The sequence below is a fragment of the Zalophus californianus genome, chromosome 3 (assembly GCF_009762305.2).
Source record: "Zalophus californianus isolate mZalCal1 chromosome 3, mZalCal1.pri.v2, whole genome shotgun sequence".
NCBI classification, from domain to species: domain Eukaryota; kingdom Metazoa; phylum Chordata; class Mammalia; order Carnivora; family Otariidae; genus Zalophus; species Zalophus californianus.
The window spans coordinates 190,827,037-190,853,893 of NC_045597.1; the positions used below are offsets into that span (position 1 = coordinate 190,827,037).

Here is a 26,857-nt window from a genome sequence, read left to right on the forward strand (position 1 = left end):
GTGTGGTGTTCCTTAGCTTATGAAAATAAGCCATTTTGTTGCATCATTTCATTTAGAGTAACACATCTATATTTATATGTCTGTGTTTACACAAATATACCTACTTATAAAGATGAACCCAGCAGAAGAAGTGGGAAAAACCGTCTGCAGGGCCACAGGCAATGGTTTGCTTGGGCCCTCTGGTTATGGTAGGTCCTTATTTTAGGATGCCACAATTTTAGTGGGTGCAAACCTATTAAGTAATAAAAATTTTTTAACATGCAAGCCTAACTTCTGAAAATTGTTTAGTAATTTTAAGATTTGCTAAATTAGGAGCAGGGCCAAGAATGGTCAAGTTGAGTTTACAATTGATTAGTGATAGAAGCTTCATCAGTTACTTTTCTGTCTTACTCTCTTGAAATATTTTTTTTAAAATAAACACTTGGATGATGGTACTTCTAGGTCATGAGGCACGATTTTAAGTGATTCACAAATTTTAACTAATTTCTTCCTCCTAGTAACCTTGTGAGTAGGTGGCACTACTATCTTCATTTTATAGGGGAGGAAGCTGAAGTACTGGAGGGTCAAAGCGCTTGCCCAGTGTCACACAGCCATGCCCGGGTGGACTGGGGCTTTGGCCCATGGGGTCTGTTTCTGGCATCTCTGCTCTGACCCTCTATGGGTGGCTGTGTCTCTCCACTGGTAAATTTCTCCTGGCTTAACCCATTTTGTCTGAAAGTGGTTTTTTTTTTTTAAGATTTTATTTATTTATTTGACAACGGAGAGAGAGAGAGAGAGCACACAAGCAGGGGGGAGCAGCAGAAGGAGAGGGAGAAGCAGGCTCTCTGCTGATGTGGGACTCAATCCCAGGACCCTGAGATCATGACCTGAGCCAAAGGCAGACGCTCAACGACTAAGCCACCCAGGTGCCCCTGAAAATGGTGTGTTTTTTTACGCATACTAGAGATCATACGTTTTAGAAACCATGATTTGTAATTTTGATAGATATTGCTGATCTGCCCCGCAAAGATGTTACAGGATTTACTTACTCTCCTCCCAACAGTGTAGGACAGAGTCTGTCTTTCCAACCTTTGCCAACATGGTGACATTGACCCTTTTGGTCTTAGCTAACTTAAATATGTAAAAAAAACCCCTGGCAATTAGTAAGCATTTTTGAATCATGAATGATGTGAACATCTAAACCCATGACATTAAACCATTTGAAGAAAAGTAACAGCTAATGCTCACCTCGTGTTCACTGTGTGCAATGTGTCAGATGCTACTTTAAATGCTTTACAGATAGCCATTTCTTTAGGAATTAACACAAATCTACGAGAGAGGTGCTACGACCATTTCCATTTCGCCTATGTGGAAAACGCGGCACCCAGAAGTCAAGTCACCACCCAAATTCCCCCAGCTAGGAAACGATAGAACCGGGATCTGAACGCAGATAGGCTGGCTCCAGCAATCATGGCCTTAACCACTCTACCTGCTACATTAACCGACTGTGTAATGGGTCCTAATCTAAGATAGACAAGGACGAACATCCTGCCCTAGGATGTAGGTAAAGAAATCCTGAGATCAGGTGACAAAGGGAGGGTAAGGAAGATAATTCTTTTCGTCATGTAATTTCTGATGATCTGGGGACCCGGGATGAGAGTAAAGCAGAATCCCAAGAGTAACAACTTAACATCAAGCTGAAAGTTCCCAAGTAACTAGACTGTAAAATCCCATTTAATAGAAAATGGTGTCCTCCCTCAAGCTCGGATCTCCCTGCTCAGCTTAAGAGCCTTTCATGCACCCGTGTACCAAAGTCACTGCCTTTCCTGGTTTGCGGACTTTTTTCTGGTACAACACACATACTGTGGGTGGTGGGTGGGCAGCACCTCCTGCCTTCACGATCTTCAGAATTCCAGCCGCCGCAGCTATCTGTGGTGGCTTTGGATTAGACTCAGACCACGTGAGCTCCTCCAGCTCCCCTGCTTTTGGAGATCCTACTTTTAACAGACTAATTTCAAGTTCATAAATCTGAGCAGCAAATAATGAAGGCCAAGAGAGTTCCATATTTGGAAATCGGTGGCATGTGTATTTCATGCAACAACTTCTTTTGGAATATATTGTGTTTCGTTACACAGAAAAATTATCACACTTCTTCACGATTCAGTTATTGTGATGGTGTCCTGTAATTTTCCAAGAGGATCAATGTTGGCCACGATTCCTTGAAGGCATATCCTACCCTAAGCTCCAGGATAGGCCCTTTACCTGTAATCTCTCTTGAAGCCCTTCTAATAGCTCTGCGAAATAGGTAGCATCATCCTGCTCTTACAGAAGAAGAAACTGAAGCTCAGAGTGGGAGTAAGTATGTTGCTCTAAGGATCTCCACTGACCCCCTCCATGGTAGAGGTGGGTGCACATTCCCAGTTGGACACCCCACATGCCTGGTTCTTCATCAACATGGAGGAGCAAACCCTTCAAAGTTGGTCCCTGAACACATGCCCTCATTTCTAAGATGCTGCCTCCCCCAGAGACACTTAGGGAACAACTCTTTTGCCTTTAAAAAGTAAAATAAAACTGAAACAAAGCAAAACAGAACTCCACATGTAATGGCAAATCTGTGTTTTTGAGAATAAATTTATTTTTAGAAACAAACGTCATTTGAAGCCAACTATAATGAATAATATACACGACCACACTGGATGACATGCGTTTTGGTTGGAACTAAAGTGTGACCATAAGGAGCACTTCATTTTGATTCTTCACTCATTTTGGCTTTGACAGCAGTTGCCAAAGAAGAGCCCATGACTAGGGAGGACACCGGAAGAACCACCTTCCCCAGGGGAGCCTTTGAGGGACCTGCCTTTTGGGAGCTCCCTGTGTGCCCAAACTCCAAAATAAGAAAGGCCAAATTGACCAGCAAATAATTGATAATATAGCTTGTTTGATGTTAGAATCTGAAGGTGAGCAGGGTTTTATGGTGCTTTGAGGACTTTGTTGACTCATTTCAAAGTGATGGTTCTTTCTCTTTAATAAGTGTCCCCCAGTGTTCTTTATTATAATGAAAACATTGCTAGCTCCAGGGTAACATAAAATATATGATGGGCATGACCGTAGGACAAATTATTTCAAAGAGATCCACAGAAGGAAATGTATTACATTCATTAAGTTTCCTTCCACTTGATCCACTCCATTGGCTCTGCCAATTAAAATAACTGCACATGAATTTTTAGAGTGCTATTTATTTTCCTTTGTAGATTTTAGAATATAAATATTTAAAATGGCAATATCAAAAAAATAATTTGTATGACAATGGTAAAGGAAACATTTGGCCAGGGATGGGAGGCATAATGATGTCTCTTGCTCTAATTCTGGTTTCAGTTGCTAAATACCTGGAAACACGCCAAGCTTTCCCAAACATAAATACTGTTTTGATCAGATAAGTCAATGATTTATTCATTGGCATGACATAACGAAATGAAATAATGGAAAAGTAAAATTTTAAAATGAGTGGACAATATCTTCATTAGTGACGTAGTGGGAAGTAGATTCAATTGAAAACATTTCTTGGATTTGGGATAATGGACTTTTATGGTTATCAGCCAGAGAACAGAAGATACCATTCTTTTAAGAACTGAATCCATATATTTCTCAATGGTGTAAAATTTCAATAGAACACACACTAGCAGGACGAGACATACTTGGAAAAAAAAAGGCAAACCAAAGAAAGTTACATTTAACACAAAACAGATAAGTTGGTCTCTTTATAGTATCCAAACTCTGTACTGCTGAAAAATTAATACAGACTTCTTTGATTTGAGCTGAGTAGATACAAACTCCAAAGTAAAACAGAAAAATTACAGTAATAAACATGTAATTCTATCTTTGTGTGCTATCGGTGTAAATAATTAAGACTTCAGGATGAAAAAGAGCGCTGGGCCATTCCCAGGTTTCTGGAATGCTACACGTAGTAGATGTTCAGTAAATGTATGCTGAATTAAATGAAAAGGAAATTGTTGAATCAAACTATTAATGTAAAATTTCGTGTCAAACTTAGATGATCTTAGATTGAATCTTTTGACTGCTAGTTTAGTCTTGAAACTACAAAGTGGAGTAAACCATTGTGTTTATCATGACATCTTGCATCTATGTGCCTCTGATGGGTGGGACAGAGAAACAAATTTGTGTAATTGTCTATCTCCTCATCTGTAGGCACCAAACGGTGTGGAGATTTCAGGAGAAAAAAACTGATATGATTCTACAGCCATTTGCTTTCATTTCAGATGTGTACTTTCTTCCAGTTATTGCAGTAAAATTTAAGCATATTGGAAAATACAAATACAGACAGAAAAAATCTTCTGAAGTCCCCACATTAAAAAAAAGAGTGCTATTTGAATGTGGTATCTTTTCCTTCTTTAGCATGTGCATAGATGTGTGAATATATTTAGTTGAAATCATATTCTATGTATAATGCTACACCTTGAATTTTCACTTCGAGCATTTTCATGTCATCAAAAATTAGTCATGAACATGCTTTTCCATGGTGATATACTATGGCATTAACGTAGGTCCACCAGGACTTAGGGAACTACATCCCTACTCTGATGGGTTTTATTCCCAATTTTTCATTATTAAAAAGAACTCTGTAGGAAACTCCCATGCACATAAATCTCTGTTCTGATGATTTCCTTAAGACAGAAATAGAGCGTGGGGGCGAAGAGATTTAAATATGTTAATGGACTTGGGTCACCTTGCTCACAGTGTTTTAGAAAGGCCCAGTTGATGTAACTCGTGTAGGAGAAACAGCATCTCCTCTCACTCTTGTCAATAATCACAACTTGAAAAAACCTTTTTTTGTTTGCTTATCAGATTGAAAAAACTTACCCTATTCTCACCAATTCTAAGACGCATAGTTTTCTTAGTTTAATGTATCTGAAAATAAGGATGGATATGTCTTACACTAACGTTGTGTTTTGGCTTATTTGACAGTGTCTTCTCGTAAAAATCATGATGCATCTTACAATCGATGACATCAAGATTCAAGGAAACACAGTATCTCCTTTAATTTTTAATTTGTATTTTTTGACCACTAGCGAATATTCATGATTCTTATAGAACCACTTCAGTATACATTTCAATGTCCTGGTGAATTAAAAAAAAAAAAAAAAAAAAAAAAAATATATATATATATATATATATATATATATATAATCGTGGTAAAAAAGCCATAACAAAATTTATCACCTTGGTCATTTTTGAAGATACAGTTTTGTAGAGTTAAGGATATTCAAATTGTTGTGAAACAGATCTGTAGAACTTTTTAATTTTGTAAAACCGAAACTCCATGCCCACTGGGCAACATCTGCCCTCTCCCCCTCCCTCAGCCCCTGGCAGCCACTGTTCTATTCTGTTTCTCTGAGTTTGACGACTCTGGGTGTCTCAGATAAGTGCAATCACATGGTATTTATCTTTTTGTGACTGCTTATTTTACTTAACATAATGTCCTCAAGTTTGCCCATGCTATAGCATGCGACAGGATTTCCTTCTTTTTTTTTTTTTTTCAAGATTTTACTTATTTAGCAGAGAGAGAGAGAGAGAGAGAGAGAGAGCAGAAGCATGGGGAGGAGCAGAGGGAGAGGGAGAAGCAGACTCCCCGCTGAGCAGGGAGCCCGATGCGGGGCTCGATTCCAGGACCCCAGGATCATGACCTGAGCCGAAGGCGGACTCTTAACTGACTGAGTCACCCAGGTGCCCCAGGATTTCCTTCTTTTTATGACTAAATAATATGCCACCCAGTGAATGTGTTAAATCATAAAAATCTCTGGGGCGCCTGGTGGCTCAGTTGGTTAAGTGTCTGCCTCTTAATTTCAGCTCAGGTCTTGATCTCAAGGTCATGAGTTCCAGCCCTGCCTTAGGCTCTGCACTGGGCTTGGAGCCTACTTAATATATATATATATATATAATCTGCGATAGCTGGAAGAGACCACTTGCCCACGTGGCTCTGACAGCGTGCCCCAACAACAGCACGGTACAGGATGGGCTGCAGTCCGTAGGGGTCTCAATCCCAAAAATAAATGTTGACTTATCTTTTAAATTCAAAGATCAAAGGGAAATTAAGAATGTAGGTGATCAAGATCAAGGTGTTTCTTAAACCATATAGGCATACTCAGGTATGATTTACCATATTTTTGTGGACAATAAAGGCGGGCCATCACAACTGAGACTTTATAAACACGTGCAGCGGTCCCATGCCCCTTCACCAGGAGACTATGCTCTTCCAAGTATCTGGAACATGGAGCTGAATTCCTTCCTCAAGCAAAATAATTCACATTTTAAATTCTGTGCTGACAACAGAGGTAGTGCCCCGAGGTCACAGCTGTGGGTGGAGTGGTCCAGGATGCGGGGCCGAAGGGAGACATAAGACGTTCCAAGACCAGGTGTATTCGCCACACCATTTGTTATTCAGAATGTGCCATCATCAAATTGATGAAAGTGACACTGCAACATCCTGAATATGGGACTGAATTACATTTTTTCTACATTTAACAATATCACTGATAAGATCCTTTAATGTTTTTAAATCCTAAAATCTCAGAAAGTACACCCAATATTTTTGTACAAGAAGACCTGATGGGAAACCACAGTTTCAAGGGACATGTTTATCACTGATCACAGAATGACGGAGCTGACTGCCTCCCTGCTCTTGGATCAACCACACACTGGAGACCACTTGATTTCTCTAAAAGTGAGAAGATGAAGTGCAGTATTAGCAAATATAACATATATAGGAAGAAAAGAGTAATATAATGAAACCCACATCCCTACACTGGTTAAAAAAGTATAAATTGCTTTTTTTCACTTCTTACAGTATTCTCTGAGCGTATTAACTGTTATAAGTAGAAAGAAAGGAAAAATCTTAAACCCTGATTTTTGTCCTATTGAGATACACATTTGATAAGAAGTACACAGATTTGGGAAAAGGTATTGCGATTTGATATTATTTAATTTTAAAGTTGCTTTTTGTTTGTATTAGTTTCAGGGGGAGAATGTAGTGATTCATCAGTTGCATATAACACCCAGTGCTCATTCCATCAAGTGCCCTCCTTAACGCCCATCCCCCAGTGACCCGTATTCCCACCCACCACCCCTCCAGCAGCCCTCAGTTTGTTTCCTAGAGCTCAGCTCTCTTACATGAAGTTTCAGTTAAAAAAGCTACAAATTGTTTAAGCCACGATTCCTATCTTTTTCCCCCTCTGATACAATTTCAAACATGTATTTTATCTGTAATTTTTTAGACATAAAATACACGTTGATTATAGAAAAATGCAAGAATAAAGAAAGGTATAAAAATGGGATCACATGTTCATACTTTACATTTTGCACATACAGAGAAACTCTAAACATCACTTCTGAAGATATACAATGGGGTGTTTTAACTGCGTGAACTGTTTCTGGGCATCAATCTACAATTATAAAACTATGCTGATATGAATATTTATATATTGTAAATTTTGTTCACTTTCTTCTTTTTTTTTCAGCAAAGAAGTTGCAAAGGGTCGGGATTTCTGAGCAAACAGCCATAAGCGGTTTAAGGTGTGTGATGAGACGAACTCTCCTCAGGCGGGTGGGCGCTCACTTAAACTCCTGCGAGTGGTCCCCGCGCTACCCTGGTCCCTGGGTCCTTGCCCAGACTGGACATCCCCATTTCTTTTATCAGCATAGGTTTGTAAAGATGGTGTCAGCCTCTGTTTTGGAAGTGTGCTATCGCGCTGGCTCTTCCTCCCCCATCCCTCTGCCTTGTGCCCCCGCCTCGTAACCCCTGCCTCCCGGCAGAGCTCCCCTGGCCTCTCTGCCCCTCCTTCCCTTCCTCCCAGTAAATGTCTTGCGTGTCCAACTCCATCCAGGCTCCCACCTCTCACAGGACCCAAACGAACCCCGGCGCTCAGAAAACATTTCCAGCAATCGCTGCAGTGATTGGTTTATTGAGGTAATTTACTTCTTAGGTCTGCTTTGATATTCAGACTTCCCTAGATAATCTTCTCCGTTCAGTGTTTTCTAGTTTATGACCTTAGTCACTCATGATACTATCTAATAGTTTTTTTTTTTAACATATTGGTATCTGTGGTTATATACAGCATATTTGTGTTTTCTTTTCTTCTTTTAGCCTCACCAGAGTTTGGTACCTGATCAGCATTTTCAAAGGCTCGGTCACTGTGTCTATCAACATTATTGGTGTGATGTTCTTATCCTGGTGTTAAACATGGAGCCCTGAATGATGTAGACCATTCCAACGCACCAACTCAATATGGTCACAGGCTTGCTTTTCCTTTAAATTGTAATGTCCTTTTAGAGAAAGTGAGCAGGTCAGGAAGCAAGACTCCCCAGAATGGTCACCATCGGTGGTGGTAATTGGCTCTGAGAAGAGTTGGCATAGGGGGCCCGAGAGCTGCCTTCAAATCCTTGAAGGCTCGTCAGGTGACGGGGAAGCAGACACATTCTGAGTTGCCACAGGGGACAGAACCACAGCCAGGCTGCGGGACCTATAGGTAGGCAGGCTTCGGGTGAATGAAAGGAAGAAGTTTCTAAAATGGAACAGAATGGGCAGCCCTGGGAAGCAGGGGCTCTACGTTCAGGAGGGGCTCAGGCAGAGAACAAGCAAGACCTCCTCAGAGGCCTTTGGCTTGATGCTGCAGACAATGCAGAGAACTCCTTTGCACAGACAGAGACTCTAAGATGGTCCCCAAAGACCCCCACCTCCTGGTGCACACCATGCTTGCTTCTAACTGATCTGAACAGGGCAAGGGTGACACACTCCACTTCCATGGTCATTGCATGAGGTTGTAGGCATCCCCCCTCTCCCTTGCCAGCTCTGATGAAGCAAGTGGCCATATGGAAAGGCCCACCCGATGTGGAGCTGGGGTCCGCCTCCAGCAAACAACTGGCAAAATAAAACAGGCTTTCGGTCTGCAGCCCACGAGGAACTAAGTCCTGCCAACAAGCACACGAGCCTGGAAGTGGATTTTACCCCAGCTGGGTCTCCGATGACACCCGGCCCTCAGTCTTGCGAGATCCCGAGAGCAGACGACTCAGCTAAGCCCAGACCACTGACCCACAGAAACTGAGGTGATGAATTTGTATGCAAGCTGCTAAATTGTGGTAATGTTGTCACATGGCAACGGACACCTAATACGTACCCTTTCAACTCTGATTCAGTGATCACTGTGGAGATCACCGGAAAACAGCCAACTATCTCGGGGCAAACCCATTCTCTTGAGCGCAAATGCTACCAGAGGGCAGAGCGGACATCACGAGGGAACGGTATACTGTGAGCAACTCATAGCTTGTTTCCACTTCTGGGGCGGTCCACGTATTCTAACAGAGATGTGTAAATGGACACACGCCCGCTCTGTGTGGCCCTCCCACCCCGGCCCGGGGCACACTTCTGTACAGGACAGGCAATTCCATTCTCTTAAGTCACTGGTCATTTATTTTTCTTTCCTCTTGTCGCACAAAAACTCTCTAACGGAGACACGAGTCTTAAGAAACCCACATGCATATCCTGTCTGCAAGAGGACTTACCATACCCAGGAATATCATCTCCTCCTCTCTCTGTTTCTCAGTTTTCCTGCGTTGATGGAAACCTCGCCAAACCTAAAAGCAAAGAAATGGTTACTTGTCTAATACATTAAAAAAATAAAGAGAACACCATCCTACCCTTTCTCCCATTTCAAATGGTATAATGACTACACAGTCAAGGCTGTGCATGTGTGTGCGTTGATGGAGTATTTTTTCTTCTGTGATCACAGGCAAAAAATTTAAAGAAAGAACAAATCACAGAAATGGCCTATTCGCTGTTTGAGGACCCAACTGTGGAGCCTTGTTCCAGCGCTGCCCTGCTGGACAAGTGGCGCCTGAGGCAGTCCCGTCCACCCACGGACTGGACAGGATCCATACTCGCCCAAGATCTGGAAGCAAATCGGCTAACTGCACAGCCCACTGCTGGCCCAGTGACAGCCTCACCCCTGTCAGAACGGCTCTCATCCACAAGACAAGAGACAACAGGTGTTGGCGAGGATGCAGAGAAAGGGGAACCCTCTTACACTGTTGGTGGGAATGCAAGCAGGTACAGCCACTGTGGAAACAGCATGGAGGTTCCTCAGAAAGTTAGAAACAGAACTACCCTATGACCGAGCAATCCCACTTCTGGATACATATCTGAAGGAAATGATATCACTGTCTTGAAGAGATATCTACACCCTCATGTTCATCCCAGCATTACTGACATGGATATGACATGGCAACAACCCATCAGTTGATGGATGAATGGATAAAAAAGTGTGGTATATACACATAACGGAATAGTATTCAGCCAAAAAAAAGAAGGAAATCCTGACATTTGTAACAACATGCATGAATTTTGAGGGCAGCATGCTAAGTGAAAAAGGTCGTAGATAAAGACAACTATATCATCTCACTTAGATGAAGTCGTAGATAAAGACAACTATATCATCTCACTTAGATAAAGACAACTATATCATCTCACTTAGATGTGGAATCTAAAATACCTCTAGAAACAGAGTAGATTCGGGATTGTCAGGGGCTGGGGGGTGAGGAAAATGGGTGAAAGTGGCCAAAAGGTACAAACTTCCAGTTTTCAGATGAATGAGTTCTGGGGGTCTACGCACAGCATGGTGACTGTAGCCAACTCCACGTTGCGTCCTTGAAAGCTGCTAAGAGAGTTGATCTAAAGTGCTCTCACTATAAAACCTAGTAATTATGTGATGTCATGGATGTTTTAATTATGCTTACGGTGATAATTGCTTTGCAATATATATGTCTATCAAATCATAATGTCATCTATCTCAAATGTGCACAGTGTTTTATGTCCATAAAGGTAGGTGGGGCCGGGAGAGAAGAAATGGTTCTAAGTCTCATTAGTGAGAGTCCCCTACCTGGGTGTCTTCAAGAGAAACTTCCAGATTTCAGGAGTGTGGGGCTAGATCTAAGCGTGGTGCTTCATAGTTTTAAGAGAAAAACTGTCATTAAAATGTGGGGAAATAGAACATGGTCATGTCCAAGACTGATAAAACTCAGCTCTGAACTCAGATGCTTGTTTACAACTTCCTATCTTCACAGAAACTTGAACGGAAACAGTCTGTTACGGGGGCCTCCACTCCCCCCAGCCCCGCTGCCCACCCTCCAGCCCCATTCAGAGCCCAACAGGGATGGAGTCCTGACTTTTTGGCTGGGGTCTGTGTACTGGTGCCTTCCTTCCTTCTCATTTGTCCCACAAGCCAGCTTCCGCATTTTCCTGCAAGCAACCTTAGCCTCCATTTGGGAACAGATGGGTGCAAACCCACGGTGCTCATCTGGGGAGGAAACCTCAGGCCCACTTCTAAAGGGAACATCGAGGTTCTGGTGCTTAGTGACGGTCACTGGCGTTGTGAACAGCACACGCCTGCGCCAGCCAGCAGGTGTGGACCCTTGCTCCCTTTCTGTGGTTACGTCTGTGTGTGAATACACACCGAGGATATAAATCCTCAATGAATTTTGAGCCACATTCTTTCCAACAATTATCAATGACCTTTAAAAATATCTGAACCAAATGCCCTGCATTTTATACCTATTTATGATAAAATCTTAAAAAACACGACCAAGCTTAACGGTTTCCCCAGGGTAAGATTAAAAAATCTCTCTGGAATTTAAAATCCAGCTCCATTCAAGGTAGGATTTTGGGATTTGGGGTTTCAGAGCTCACCCCTGGCCCTGGCGTGCATCTCTAGCTGTGTCAAGACACCTGTCCCCAGCTCCATGAGCACCACATGCCCACCTTCTGAATCTGCAGCACGGCAGCTCCCATGTCAGCAACTTTCTCGCCAGGTATCTTGGTTTGCTTTGCTCTGTATTCTTGGAGGAAGATTTGCTTCATGAACATTGCTCTTAGGCGACCTTGCCGTGCTCTCTCAGCGATCTGGATTAGTTTAACAGCCTCTTCTAGGGGGATACCCTTTACGGTGTATTTCTGTGAAAACTTTCAAGTTAAATCAATGTTTAAACATGTTAACTCTATCAGTTGATCCCATATACATCATGTGCTTACTTCTAACACAACCTTGCTAGGAGTTCCCAAACTGTTGATAAAGAGTCTGACGGTGGTTTAATACTAACCATCTCACTCATTAATTATGTGAATTTTGATAACATGCCATGGCTCTTGCTCTGGCCCCCGATTTAAGAAACCCCATAAGTTTTCCTTTACCATTCCGAACAAAATACCAATTAGTTCCACAATATTTTAGGTTGGCAGCAAATTATACCAGGAATGCCAATAAAATAGATTTAATAAAACTCAAAATTGCTATTCATGTTTTATGAGCTTAATAGTAGAAACATATAAATTAAAAGCACATCTTTAATATGAGAACTTAAAATGTAAAACACATACGAGGTAAAACGCTGACTTCAAAATCCATTACAGGATGATCTAGTAAATATGAGTAATGTTAAAATCATTTTAGGAGTATTCAGTTTATATGTGAAAAGTCTTCTAGTGCTTACAAATTTGCATTTCAAAACATCCAAATGGGATGGGCAATTTATGATTGGAGGAACACCAGGGCTCATGCGGTAAAATGCTGCCTTTGGGGACCTCAGGTGGGCTAGGGGGAGGCAAAGCCAGGTGTGGGGCTGTGACATTTCCTGAGGATGGTCAAGAGCAAGGTTGCTGGGGTATCCGGAGCCCTGCGAGAGCTCGGAGTGGGCTCAGGGGTGAGGCTCTCTGTGGTCCTTGGGGCTCGGGAGAAGCTGGGGATGTGGCCTGGCTTGGGTGGAGCCTCATGCAGGGACAGAGGCAGAAAGGAGAGGCCTTCTGAATCAGAAAACACCCACTCATGGGCTGAATCCTTGCCAAGGTCTCAGAGGGCAGCGTGGCCACCTTATCAGAACATGGTGCCAGACCCTGAGGTCCCAAGTGTGGGGTGTTCTGATTCATCACCAGGGCCCCTGTTTCCCACGATGATGTCTTCTCTGTAATGCCCCGGGGTGGGGGGATGGTGCCCAGGAAGGAGCAAGGAAAGGAAAGGGGCATTTACTGAGACCCTACAGAAGCCAGAGGCTTTTCATAGATAATCTCAGCAAATTCACAAAGCAACCCCCAAAGTGGGTATTTTTGTGACCAGTCAAGAGTTAAGAAGACCGAGGCTGACAGAAGAAGTAGAATTGACATGAGCTCCCAGGGTTAGTAAGGGGTAGAGCCAATTTGAACCAAGACTGACCCTCTTCCCAATAGAGCATCCTCTGCTCCCCAGTGTGGTGCCCTGGTTCCCTTTGAGGGGGCTCTTTCACATCACAATTCCTCAGAGTTTGGTTTTCAGTGAGATCTCATCACTTCAAATTTTCAGTGAGTGCACATTTCCAATAATGCCCTCATAAGGTTAGAGTAGAATGAATATCATGTCGGCATTGAACCGCACAAGGTATGTACAAGTGCTTAAGCAGATAGTAGGTGTCCTGCAGATATTAGTTATTATTGTATTATTATTTCCTTTAGATTCCATATTGTCATTCTGAAAATCATTACAGCCCTTATCGAAGACTTCTGAGGGTTTGAGTGGTCTTCTCATTTTTGAACATTTATGGAGGGCCCAAGAGTAAATACTAAGCATTAAAGATGTAGGACTGGACGGCAATATTTGCCTCTTAAAATTCTTTTTGGGATATATATTGCATATATCTTCAAGAAATAAGCAGCTTGAGGTGAAAGTGGGGTCTCGTGAGGCACCGGAGGGCATGAGATAGTCACATAGATGTCAAGGGCTGTTGCCCAGAGCCCGGCGTGTTGCTGACGTTGGGCCCATCAGAAGTTGGGGCTGGGATGGAGATGGACGGCTCTACCTAGCGGAGCCAGCTAGGGCTTGTTGCTGAGAGAGAAAGCTCCTTGCGGCTGACCCTGCACCAGCAAAGAGGGACAGCAGAAAGGGGAAACAGCAAAGAGGAATTTCTAGGGTTTGACCATAGCGTGTACAATGTCATCGCCCTCCCCCATTTCCCCTATAAAATCCTCTGTGAATTCTGCACTGCTTGTCAATGTTTCGTGCCAGGAGATACCTTGGGGGAGCTGGGTAAAGTGCTGAGTGCTTCCTTCTGAATGATGCATGGACTGAAGGCACTAACAGGTGCAAGGATGGTGATGACCCCTACTTGAAACAGCCCCGGGATGGACTTCCAGGGATGCAATGCAGAGGGAGGATCAGTCAGTTAGGGGAGAGGCGAAGGAAGGAGAGACGGTCCTGAGTTAGTTGGCTCAGGTTTCTGGAGGGATGCTGCATCAAGTCGGGCTCTGCTGAATGAGTACCATTTCGACAGGCAGGGCTGTAGGGAGAAGAGCGAGCCCTCTATGCAGCATGAAGCATGTCCACGGCCAAGAGAGAGCACAGAGCACCCCAAGCACTTCTTGCGGCAGGCAGACAGGGCACGTCCTGCTCCCGCCCCACTGTCATTCTGGTTGCGCTTGGAATCTTCCTTGGCACCAGGACCCAGGCTGACAACACCCAACGGGGCCTGTCTGTAGGAAGCCCACACGTGCTGGTTTCCCCTGGGCACTGGGGCCACACCTGTTGCCCAGCATAGTTACTGACAGTGCCTGACAGTGCCCCTTTCACTTGGAATCGTCCCAGCTTGGATGGCCAACTGCTGTCTCCCTGCGTAGGCCATGAGCAGCCAGGGGCGTGAGGCACTGATACACGGGAGGAAGCGAGGGCCACTGAAATGCACAAGCAAACTTGCCAGAAGGTGGATGTGGCAGGGCCGTGCGGAAAAGTCTGGAAGGGAAAGACTGATCAGTAGGTTAGCTTAACACTTAATTATTTCATATGAAAACATTCCACTTCTGACTTTAGGTTAGGGGTCTGAGACAAAAAATCAAACTGAGCTGATAAATCTACTCAGTCTCAGAGATACTGACTTAACCAACAAAGCATTATGTTTTGATCTCTATTTCTAAGTTCTTGAAAAATAATGGTCATGAATCATCAAAAATATGTCCCCAAGGTAAGCAACTTTTTACACATACTGACTAGCACGAGGGGCAGGTGCTGCTTTCTTCCCACTGGAAATAATCTGTCTCTCACCCAGTCAGGAGCCACGGAAAAAGGTTTTATAGATTATGGAATGATGTTTATTAAAATGATATACGAACCTTTTCAGGTATATCTAGTCCAGTGTTGGCTAATATCTGAGCAAGGATTTTCTCTCTTCCTTTGATGACTTCCAGCTTCTCCTTCAAAAAATACTTGGGAATGGGAATATCTAATTGTTGCTAGAGAGGAGAAAGAATGAGCCAAAGGGCACAATTTTGTCACAATTGGTCACAACTGTCACTTTTGTCACAATTCCAGGACTCAAATCCACCTAAGCTATACAGTAAGGACTGCACATCAAAGAGATGCGCTTTGCCTCCCATCCTGATTTAAGACATGATGAGGCCGGTGGCATGAAGAGAATTCATTACCATTGAGGAGACACAAAGTCACAAGGAAAAACCATCATCACGGCCCTTGTTTTAATCATTACAGTAAAACTTGAGAACCCATATCAGTTAATCCTCCATTAACTAATGATAACTTAAGGTCTTTAAAGAAACATAATATCATCTCAGCCTACCTAAAATAATAATGCAGACTAAGATAGCAAAGCATTGTGATGTAGAGATCTTTGAATTCACTCTCGTAAGTTATCGTCAGTATCATTACTTGCATGTAAATGATCACATTTTTCCCCTAATCATTTGTTTTTATTTTTACCTAAATTACCCCAAATTACAAAAATTATTGACAAAGTTCATTTGCTTTATTAGGAAGCTTGTTTTTTATGCCATAAATATCAACTGCTGTTTTTTCATTTATGCATATTACCAAATATTTCAGTTAGTGGAGGTCACACGAATGTTTACCAGCCCAAGTTCAACAATCGGGAGTGTAGAAGTGTTATTCGGGGGTATGGGATGGGCCCTTGGGCACCCCCATTGAGAAACACTGTCCTAGACTCTCAGACACTCCTGGCTGCCTTCTGGTAGACCAGTTGGCCCAGGAAAGCTAAGGTTCTGGTCCTAAGGGTCAGCTCCCCTTCTTCCCATTCTGGCATGACTCTCCACACTCTCTCCCCCATCCAGGGGATTTTGAACAGGCCTTCCCTTAAAGAAGGGGTGTCTTTTTTAGGACTTGGTGAGATGATATCAGTACTGGTAGCAACTGTTTTTGAAAACCAAACTTTCTTAGACTAATGGAGTTTCCATCCTCTACAGGGTGGAATCAAGGACACTTCTTATGGCAGAGAAACTCCTTCTCTTCCTGACACGTTTCTCTACATCAGGGACCTATTAGGAAGGCTCCTTAGGTGGCAGGCTGCAGAAACACTCTTCCAGTTAGTTTAGCTGTAGGGGACACTGATGGATGGACTTAAGACTTCATGGACCTAGGGCGGGAACAGAGTGGAGAGTCCATTATCAGCAGGGATGTGTCCAGGAATGAAGATGTTTTCAGGACTCTGCCATTTACTTCTGCTCCTCTTGGTGAGTCTGTCTTATTCTCTCTCTCTCTCTCTCTCTCATTCTCTCCCTCTTTCACTCTCAAGAGCAGCTTTCTTCATTCTTCTGAGCATCTGAGAACAAAGGCTCCAACTACTCACAAATTTGGGAGCCTGAAGTTCAGACTCTGAGACAGGAACTGGTCTCTCTGTCTGTTTCAGAATCTCTGAGGGAAGGATTGCCTGGTGCAGCCACCAGTACCCATCCCCGAACTGACCAGCTGTGGTCGGACTGTGGGTCATATTGTATGGAGAGCTGTGTGCTGTGCAGGTGGCAGCCACGGAAACCCTGACAGGGTTGCAGAACTGAGCCAAGTAGGAGCTCCCAGAGATGGCACACATGTGTCTCCCTGGCCCAGCACTGCTCCTAGGGTCCATGCTGCTGCTGTTGGACGTGCCCCAGTGTCGTCACGTGGCTCACCGTGCACCCTCCGGAAATGGTGGAAAACACAGCTGAGAGTCTCCCACCAGGAAAGTTTCCTGGACAATGTCCCTCATTCCTCACCCCTTTCAGTGCTCATGGCCTTTGAGAAGATGAACCAGGTGAACCAGAAAATCTGAAGGAGACCACCACACAAACGTCACAAATTTCTTATTCTTTAGCTTCGAGAATATTATTTAATAGTCTTGGCATTAAATTAACACATTTAATATTGCTTTATTAATTCAATTTAGAGATATGACTTAATGACTTGATTTCATGTTTATCCTCAAGTGTTCCTGATAGACTCACATGGGTGAGTAAAGTACACCTAATCGAAAAAAATCTGGTGCTTTAATCCACACTCTTATAAATGAACGCAATAAACACAAAAGTTTTGGAGTGATCTTCAACACTTCCAATCATTTTAATTATTCTTTAGAGTCCATTCCAATGAAGTGCAGTAATAATGTTAGGAAAGTTTATTCCAGAAAGAAACATAAGGTTTATAGGATCTCGAATATTTTCGAAAGGAAGAGGCATTAAACGCCAGGTAGAAAATTGAACACTGTCTTCTTTTAATTTTATTTTAGGAAATGTTCCTTTCAAAATGAAGGCTGAGCTCCCAGGACCGTGACACTGAAGTGAGCTGTCTGTCCACTGGCCGTTGGCAGACTCAGCCAGACAGAGCATCAGAAGAGACCCTGGGTGTTTGGCAGTGAAGGTCGGGAGGGCAGCAGTGGGGCCGAATGCTCACAGCTCCAGGGCATCAGAGAGGGAGGATGCCCTTCCTTCTTTTCTGAGGCTCAAAGGCCTATTGCCAAAAATCCCCGAGTCACCAGAGACCCAAAGCAGAGGAGGAGACACATCCACCTGGGAAGAAAGAACTGGTAACCAGCAGGCTGCTCATCCTGAAGAAGATGATGGGAAGCAGAGGCCAGAGGGAGATCTCCTTTGGAAACAGAAGGAGGGGCACTTCGACGGGAAATCGGGAGGGTTTGTGTCCCAGGATATTTATCGAAGAGTTGGCCTACTCCAGCCAACAGATCTGGGCAGACACCATGGTGACAAGGAAGACAACAACTTCAGTGTCCAATGGACCCAAGTGCTGTGTGAAGACTTGTCTGTGCCCAAAACTACAGGGACCCAATCCTTGTCCAGGGGGGTATGGCCCAGCTGAAGGGCAATGCTTCAACTTTTCATACAACAACCAGCAAAGATATCTAGAAAGTCTGTAGAAAATTGGTTAGAGGCCTACACAGCTTATTTAAAATAACAAGAAACAGATAAGAGAAGAAGCTGAGTACTTACAGGAGCCAACTTTAGATCCTGTAGGATGTCATCAAAATAATGAAACTCTGTTAATTCCAATTCAACCATTTCATTCTTCAGTTCCAGGATGCGACCCATCACTCCATCCAGTATTTTTCGGATCAATATTCGTTTCTGCGGGTGGACGATCTGGTCATAGACATCCTCCAGGTTTCTGAAGATCTGCACGTATTTTATGTAGAAGGTGGCTAACATTTGGAAGATGAAAACTTGATTGTTTTGTGATTCCATTATGTTCTGAGACTCTTTATCAAGCAAAGAATTGAGGGCTTCTTGGGTCTGATGCCACATCTTATTATACATTCTGGGGAAAGACAGAGAATAAGTGAAAATTCCTTTGTGAGCCATACAAAATGGGCATCTGGAATAACAAACGGTGACACAGCATCAAATGTGAACCAGGAACACGGTGTGTAGTTCCCTTTAGACCATTTATGTCTTCTTCTGAGGTGCATGCGATTTTTCGGACATGACCGCTGCTGTCATTATCACCTACGTAGCTTAAAAATCCTTTCACCTCAATGATAAGAGTGATTCCTCACCATACATGTAAAACCAGCATGATTACACCCATTTCAGAGATGAAGAAGCTGTGAGCCAGAATTTTCCACTGACTTGTCCATACACACAGCTGGTGGGCTATGAGTTGGAACAACAACGTTGGAAAGTGATTCTGCACCACCTTGTAAAGTCAAACACGGGCAGACCCTATGAATGAACAATCATTCCCCAGAGAAACTCTTGTAAATCTGTATCACAATTAACATAAAAGCGTTTCTTTATAATAGCCAGAACAAGGAGATAACCAATTGTATATGAATAAGAGAACGAATAAATAAACTGCGGTGTATTCCCAGTGGACCAGTACCCGCAGTGGAGAGTGAAGGACTTACAGCTCTAAGCAACAACTGTGAACCTGAGAACCATAATGCGGGACGTAAGAAGCAAGGCGTGGCTGGCGTGGGAGGCCGGCCCCTAGGTCCATGGAGCAGACAGGGAGCTGGAGGGCGGAGAGTGAGCTGCAGGTCTGTCTTCTCCCACTGCCTCCCTGGTGGCTCAGCACACGGTTGGGAGCCTCCTTCTACCAAAGGCTCAGGGTGGTGGCCTCTCTGCCTTGCTCGCCCCATGACCCTTGTCAGTTCCTTGAGACTCTGTCCCCATCTCTTCTGCCAGTCCCTTTTTTAACCATCCTGCTGAGGGTGCCATCTTTTTCCTGCCTGGACTCTGACCAACACATCCAAGGCAGAATTTTGGTTGACTTTGGCTCTCTTTATATCCCAGAATCAGATGAAAGGCTAATGGAAAGATCAGTGTGTCTGGGAAGAGGCTTATTAACTCTCCCAGGGGTGAGAGGGTGGGCAGGATCTTGGCCCTTTTCCTGGGATGAGGGGGAAACCCACAACCCATTAGGTCTTTCCTGTGCTGGCCAGGGGGGCTTAATCTCTGCCTGAATGGAGCCAGCGGGTCAAGGGGAGTGAGGGCTCCCCCTTCCTCTTCGCCATCAGCCTGGCCTCCCAACCCCATGCTCACCTGTGTGTGGCAACCCCAGGTCCAGGCTGCCTGCACGAGCCTCTTCTGTCAGCACGGGGGCGGCTGGGCACCTGCTCTCTGGGGTCAAAATGCCCCTTAGGCAGACCTACCACCTTCAGCCCCACCTCAGAAGGACCAGACCTTGCCTCCTCTCTTGCCAGGGTTCTGCCAGAAGGTGGGCTTCTCCTCCCTCCCCCTCTGCTGGCGCTCAGGTCCCACGTGCCTGCCTCTTGCCCCTCATCTCATCTGCATTCCCTCCTTCTATGTTCTCGTGGTAGCTCCTGGCAAATGCTCTAACGTTCCCTTCGTCCTCGTGTGTTTATAGCCTTTGACATCCTCTGTTGCCATTTTGGAGGTGATTCAGGAAGAGCAGGAAATAAAATTGCTCATAAAATCCACCTTGTTTTACTGGGAGTCCCCCATCGACCTTCCCAAGGTCATTAGCGGGCATCCCCTCCAGGTGCTCGGCTCTGGTCCCACTCCCCGCCCTGCCTCACTCATGCTCCACACTTCCCTCTGAGGAATTGCCAGCATCACTTCCCGGAATTGACCGCGTGCTGTGACCTGTGCTAGGTGTGACCCTGGCCACGCTCCACGAACAAGGCTCCTGTTACTCCCACTGAGGTGGGAGGAGGTAGCCTGCTCCTCAGAGGTGAGGTCAGTGTCTGAGCCCAGTCTATGGGATTCTAAGCTTGGAGCCATTATTCTTTCTTTCTTTCACTGTACCGCTCCCTCTACCTTGACCAAAAATGAAAGAACCACCCCTATCACCAGAAAATACATAATCATAACTCTTGCTGAGATGATGGGTGAGAAACTTAATCTCAACATTCTAATGTCCATTCACCTGGTTGCAAATGAGATTGAATATCCACCTGCATACGGGGTGTTTGCAAGTTCTCTTCCTCAGATCATTTATCCATTTGTTTTGCCTGTTTTTACATTGGATTGTTTTTCTATTAGTTTATGCGGGTTCTTTATATATACTGAGTGCCTATGCGTTCCTTAGCTTGCCTTCCGGCTGAGAAGCTGGTGTCGTACCATGGCCCAGGGCAGGCTGTAGGCACACGCCCTCCACCTCCATCCTGCTGGGAAGGGCGACCCCACCCGGTTTCATGGGGGTCCCGCTGCAGTCCTCCAGGCTGGTTTGGAGCCAGGCCCCGCTGCGGCAGCGATCCCAGAGCACAGTGCCCCGTCCCTGTGCCAGGGCCTGGCCAGGCCTCCTGCTTGCGTCTGCTCGCTGTTGTGCACACTCCCATGCTGCTCCTGGTGCAGAGAGTTTCAACTTGCATTAAAAAAATTCCGATTCTTTAGTTTTTCAATTTAAGATATTTTCGTTTTATTTTAAAATGTACTCTTCCACTCTTCAGTATAATAAATACATATTAGTATGTTACCAAGTAATACAAACTTAAAAGAACAATTAAAAACTTCTTTAAAGGTTTATTCATTTATTTCAGAGAGAGAGGGAGATTTATTTATTTCAGAGAGTGTGTGTGTGCCAGTGGGGGGAGGGGCAGCGAGAAGACAGAGACAAGCAGACTCCCCACTGACTGAGCTCAGAGCCCCACGCGGGGCTCCATCCCAGGACCCTGAGATCACGACCTGAGCCAAAATCCAGAGTCGGATGCTTAACCTACTGAGCCACCCAGGTGCCCCTAAAAATAAAATTTTTAAATAAAACATGAAGAAAACATTTTTTTAAAGAATCTCTTATTTTTATGTTCCTGGAACAGAGATGAGAGACTTTCATCTTCTTGGCCAAAAGTCAGTTCTCTTGGTGGGTGAAGAGCCTTTCAGGTTCAGATGATGATGATGAGGAGGAGGAGGATGGAAGCAGCTCAAAAGTACATAATACTGGTCACCGTCCTAAGTGCTTTACAGGTATCAGCTCTCATAAACCTAATAGCCCTCTCAAGCAGGTGCTACCATCCCTGCAGTTCACGGACGAGCAAACAGAGGCACAGCAAAGCTGACCCGCGTCCAGGCAGTCTGGCTCCAGGGCTCATAGTCTGAGCCCCTTTGCGGCCCCCATTCTTCGGGGTGAAAGCAAATGAGGGTGACGAATCAGGTGGCGTAGCTGTGATGGGCCAAGATCTACAGTTGAAAATACGCCTCTCCCCGCAGTCCGCCACTGAGTGTGGTTGCTGAATAGTGCCTCGGGCACGCCTCCCGGGGGGTGCGAGCGTCAGATGTCTCCAAACTTGGACATATTTAAAAAAAATATTGCTAAACGAAAGAACATTCTGCCAGACGGCTTTATGAAGAGAGAAGGTTTACAGGGGGCAGTTGGATTCTATTTAGCACGGGACTTGCCACTCCTTGCAGAAGAAATGACTATTTATTAGAAACGACCCCGTCCCGGAACAGTAACGGCAACACCTTCTACCTGGTCCCAGCATCAGGTGGCGCACGTATGGTGGCGATTCTGCCTTCTGCGCCTTAAAAAACCAGGCAAACAGGAGAGGGGAGGGGGAGACAGAAACAAACGGAACAATGAACGCTCGCTTATCGAGCATCTGCCCCGGGGGGAGGTGAAGCTGGGAAGGGTGCCCAGAAGCTGAGCCTGTTCCTAGTTTACCGAAGCCCAGACTCCAAGCATCTGAGGGGGGGGGGGGCGGCACACCCAGGCCTCGCCTGACCTGACGGGTGACACCAGCTGCCCCACCAATGTTCACATAAAACAGAAAGCCATGTGGTTTGTTTTGTGGCCTAAACCTGTCAGGACAGCATTACAGAAGAAAATTACAAGCTAATTTTGTTTAGAACTCGGATCTGAAATTCCACTTAGCAAACAGGACTCGGCCCCAGATCAGAAGAGTGGTTCCCTCGGACCGGGGAGGGGTCATCCCAGGAATCTGCGAGAGTTCAGCGTAAAGACAAGCTGAGCTAAATACAGCGACAGAATGGTACAAACTGAAGATTATTTCCACAGATGACAAGAAAATGCTCAATAAATTTAATTTATGGCATATGCCTGATTAAGAATACCGCCCGCATACCCCAAAGAACAGATGCCGTCAGCCCTTCAAAACGCTGAACACCAGAGACCAAAAATATTTTCAGGAGACACACTGGAAATCTAAAAGACAGGAGTGAAAGAACATCAAGCAGACAGAAAAGGGATTCATACAAAAGATTTAAGAAACTGCTTGTAAATGACACACTGGCAAAATCCAAGGAAATCGGTAACAAAATATAAGTAGTCAACTGTGCAGCAAAGTTGTAAGACATCAGTAAAAGCCACAAACACTGAACACAGAGAAAAATACGAAAAATGGAACCCCTTTCCCACTACTGATTAAACATCTAAGAATGAATATGGTGCGAGCCACACAAGATGTAACTGAAGAACATTCTAGAATGCGAGCTGCGGAGGATCAGAACAGGCAGAAGGCTGGAGAGACAAGATAAAAAGAAAGCAGACTCCTCGGACTGACGTGCAGATTTAACATTACCGGGAATCTGGGAATGATATACTGGAGTCTGTATAAATAAGTCCAGTCATAACTTCTAAATGTGGAGGTGGGGTCAGTAATGAAAAGTAAGGGGCATTTATCGGACTTCAAAGCGTTGAACGTGCCAGTAAGCACTAAGGTTGTGCAAGACCCCATGGAGGCTGCCTTGTGGGCTGCAGATGGGGTGACCTGGATCCCACAAAGACCCACACCCGTCGTGATCGAGGGATGTTGCGTAGAGGATGCTTCCACCAGGGGCAACCACACGCACACTGGTGGACGGAACGCACCCAGAATTTAGGAATGCCTGGACTCCGCTTTGAGACAGACCCAGCCCGGGGAAGCCTTGCTGCCCTAGCTCAGGGCACTCCTTGGCTTCCGCCCAGGGTCAAAGAGGCAGGAACCCCTCCAGCGCCATGGCTGAGCTGAGCCGTCCCTGGAACTCTGGGCTGGGGATTCTCCTGGAGGCTTGAGCCTTCCAAGTCCTGCCTTTGGGCGGCAGCCTCTTCCTTCCTCACCTGCTGCTTTTCTGGAGCGACCAGGCATGGGTCGTTGGGTGATGGGAAATATCAGGCAGCCATGTGAGCCGGCCCACCCCGCATCACCACCCTTTCCTCTGGACCCTGACCTTGGCGTCCTTGCCTTCCAGGTTCCCTGCTGTCCTGACGCTCCTCCTTGTGCACCCACTGGCCCCAGCCCCACCAGTCTCTGTACTGCCAGGGCCTGGCCACTGTGTCTCAGCCTGGCCAGCCTGGGGAGCCCCCACTGCCCCTGCATGCAGTCCCCGCCTGGCTTGAGCCCCGCCCCACCTCGCTGCCCCTCGGTCCCTGCATCCTTCTGCTGGGCCAGTGCCCGGGAACATTACGTGAGACCTGGGATGTGGCAGGACACATTTTTTTTTAAATAAGAACATCATTGAGATATAATTCGCATTCCCTAATTTTATCCTTTATACCCACCCATCAGTGGGCTTTAGTATATTCACCACCACCACCTCTGTCTAACTCGAGAACATTTTCATCTCCCTAAGAGGAGCCCCTGCCCCCGCTCCTCCCAGCCCCTGGCCACCATTAATCTAATTTCTGTATCTGTCTGCCTGCTGTGGGCATTTCACATAAATGGGCCCACATAGTAGGTGGCCCTCGTGGTCTGGCTCCTTTCACTCAGCACAAGGTTTCCAAAGTGCACACGTGCGGAGGCACGCATCAGAACCTCGCTTCTTCTTGCTGCCAAATATGGTCCAGGCATGCATACACCAGTCTCTGGCCCACGCTTCAGCTGATGGGCATGGGGGCTGCTTCTGCCTCCTGGCTGTTGTGAATGAGGCCCCTGTACACATGTTTGTGTGGATACGTGTCTGTATTTTCCTTGGGTCTGGCCAGGAGGGTTTTAAAGGCAAAAGTGCCATTTAGAATCAGAAGCTGTCTCCTGAGGTAGTGGGTCTCAGACTGGCCACAGCCTCCTCGTGCCTTCACTTCCTCAAGTGGCGAATCTGGATGAGAACATCTCTCTCGACACCCCAGGGGATTACTGGGGGGTGGGATAACAGCTGTGAAAGGGTTCGTGAAGTTTTAAAGGCACCTTGTAAAGGGAAGGTGGTAATTTATCCATGAGACTACTTAGAATTTTTTTTTTTTTTAAGTACATGATTGGTTTCAGATTTGAGCATACGACCAAGAAATGTTGCTGGTTTTGAAGTCAGGAGGATTGTGGGTAGAGAAGACGGAATATGACCGTTGAAAACGGCTGGACTGTTATTTCTATGGCTTGGCAGATTTTCTGTAGCTGGCTGGTTGGGGGAAGGGAAGGCTGGCCTATTCAGACATACCACGTGCTTCAACGAAAAATCTGAATCTTGCAAAATGGGAATTCTTCCCAAGATATTTTATACAGGATAAATCTTCAAATTCTTCCAATACTATGTAGCTGTTTGTCCTCTTTCCAGAATATTCCTCTGGGCTTCTTGCTGAAGGGAGGCCTGCTGTCCTTCCCTGCAGCCCTCACAGGAGAGGCTCCCTTTCTGCCAGACTCCTCCAACCACTGTCGGGGCGTGGGGTCAAAGTCCTTGCTCCTCACCGCCGCTTCCAGGTCATCCTTCCTGCCCCATCCCCTAGCTTTGCACCTCGTTTCATCAGGTGGCATCACCACTGCCCCTCACTGTCCCCCCGTCTACTCCCTCCATCATCTTTCCAGGACCCCACAAGGTGCCTACTGAAGAAGAGCATTTACCGACAGACTCTACCCTCCTCAATTCCCTCAAAGCCAAGACCCCGAGCCACCTGCTGGAGCTCATGCTCCCACTAGCAACGTCACCCCACTACTCCCTCCTCCTCCTCACCATCCCCTTTCCTTTAGCAAAGAAATATGCCATTGCTTCCTATCTTTAAAAAAAAATCTCTCCCCTGGCCCCATTTCCCTGCACCAGCTATAGCAAAACCCCTTTAAAGAGTTGGCCGTGCTGCCTCTCCTCCTGCTCCCTCCCACTCTCAGCAACCTTCCTACTCCATCCCCCACGCGGGTCAAGGGCACCAGCGGACCCCGCCGCGCTAAATGGATGCCCACTTCGGTTCTCTTCTGACTTGTCTCAGCAGTGTTGGAGTCTGTCACTCCCTCCTCCCAGAAACATTGCTTCCTGTTCACCTGGCTTCCGGACCACCGCAATTTTGCTCCCTCCTCACGGATCACACCTTTGATCCCTTTGCTGGTGTCTGCTCCCCAGTCTCTCACCACCTGATGACCTCTTCTCTCTTTGTCTACACTCATGCTGTGTCAGTAAAGTCCATCTACATACCAACACCTGTCGAGTTTATATTTCATACACAGACATCTCTCCTGAACTCAAGGCTCGAATATTCAACTGCCTACTTGATCTCCAATAGGCCCTTCAAACTCAGCATGCCCCAAACTGAGCTCCCTATCTTCCCCAGCTGCAGCACCTCAGCAAGCCCCTGATCTCTCTGCTCTCATTTCCTCACCTACCAATAGGGTTAGTAAGAGCGTGCCTGCAGGCTGGATGGCACCGCCTGCTTGCTCGGTAGGAACCACTTAGCCTCTCTGTGCCCGATTCCTCAGCTGTAAGATGGGACCAACAATATTAACAGGTCCTGCATTATGGGGTGTTGTGAAGATCACATGCGCTGCCGTATCTCACACATGCAGCACAGCGCCCTCAGGATCAGCACCATAACACGTCCGAAATGGTCCTGATGAAGACCATACGAAACAAGTGCTGGGGAACAGCGCAGCGCTAGGCAAACACTCTTTCCGGTACCCCTACCGCCCGACTGCGGTTCCTTGTGAAAAGCAGAGTGGTGCCATAAAGCTTCCTCAAGCTCCTTCCTTAATGAGGAACCTGGGTGTTTCCACAAAGCAATCCACTTATAACTGAGAAAGACGAACAAAAAAAGCAGGCGATGTGCCGAATGTCCTAAAGGTGCTGCTGTTTCGATAAGACAGCATCAAGGGCATAAGCCACGAGCTCACGGGGGCTCATCTCCACGGGGGGAGAGGCAGTGCGACCGGGAGGAGGGAGACCTAGGCGCATGCCATTCCTTGTCCACAA

The 26,857-nt window shown here is 45.7% G+C and overlaps 1 protein-coding gene across 1 annotated transcript in view; it reads right to left on the minus strand.

Annotated features, from left to right (window-relative positions):
- The window catches only part of IQCA1 (IQ motif containing with AAA domain 1), a 156,880-nt gene that overhangs the window by 129,619 nt on the left and 404 nt on the right, over positions 1–26,857 (minus strand). Inside the window, exons 2-5 of the mRNA XM_035726476.1 lie at positions 18,287–18,611; positions 15,170–15,289; positions 11,804–11,995; positions 9,553–9,624 (exon numbers count right to left, since the gene is read on the minus strand). Coding sequence (XP_035582369.1) covers positions 9,553–9,624; positions 11,804–11,995; positions 15,170–15,289; positions 18,287–18,611 — 709 coding nt within the window. The remainder of the gene's footprint in view (positions 1–9,552; positions 9,625–11,803; positions 11,996–15,169; positions 15,290–18,286; positions 18,612–26,857) is intronic.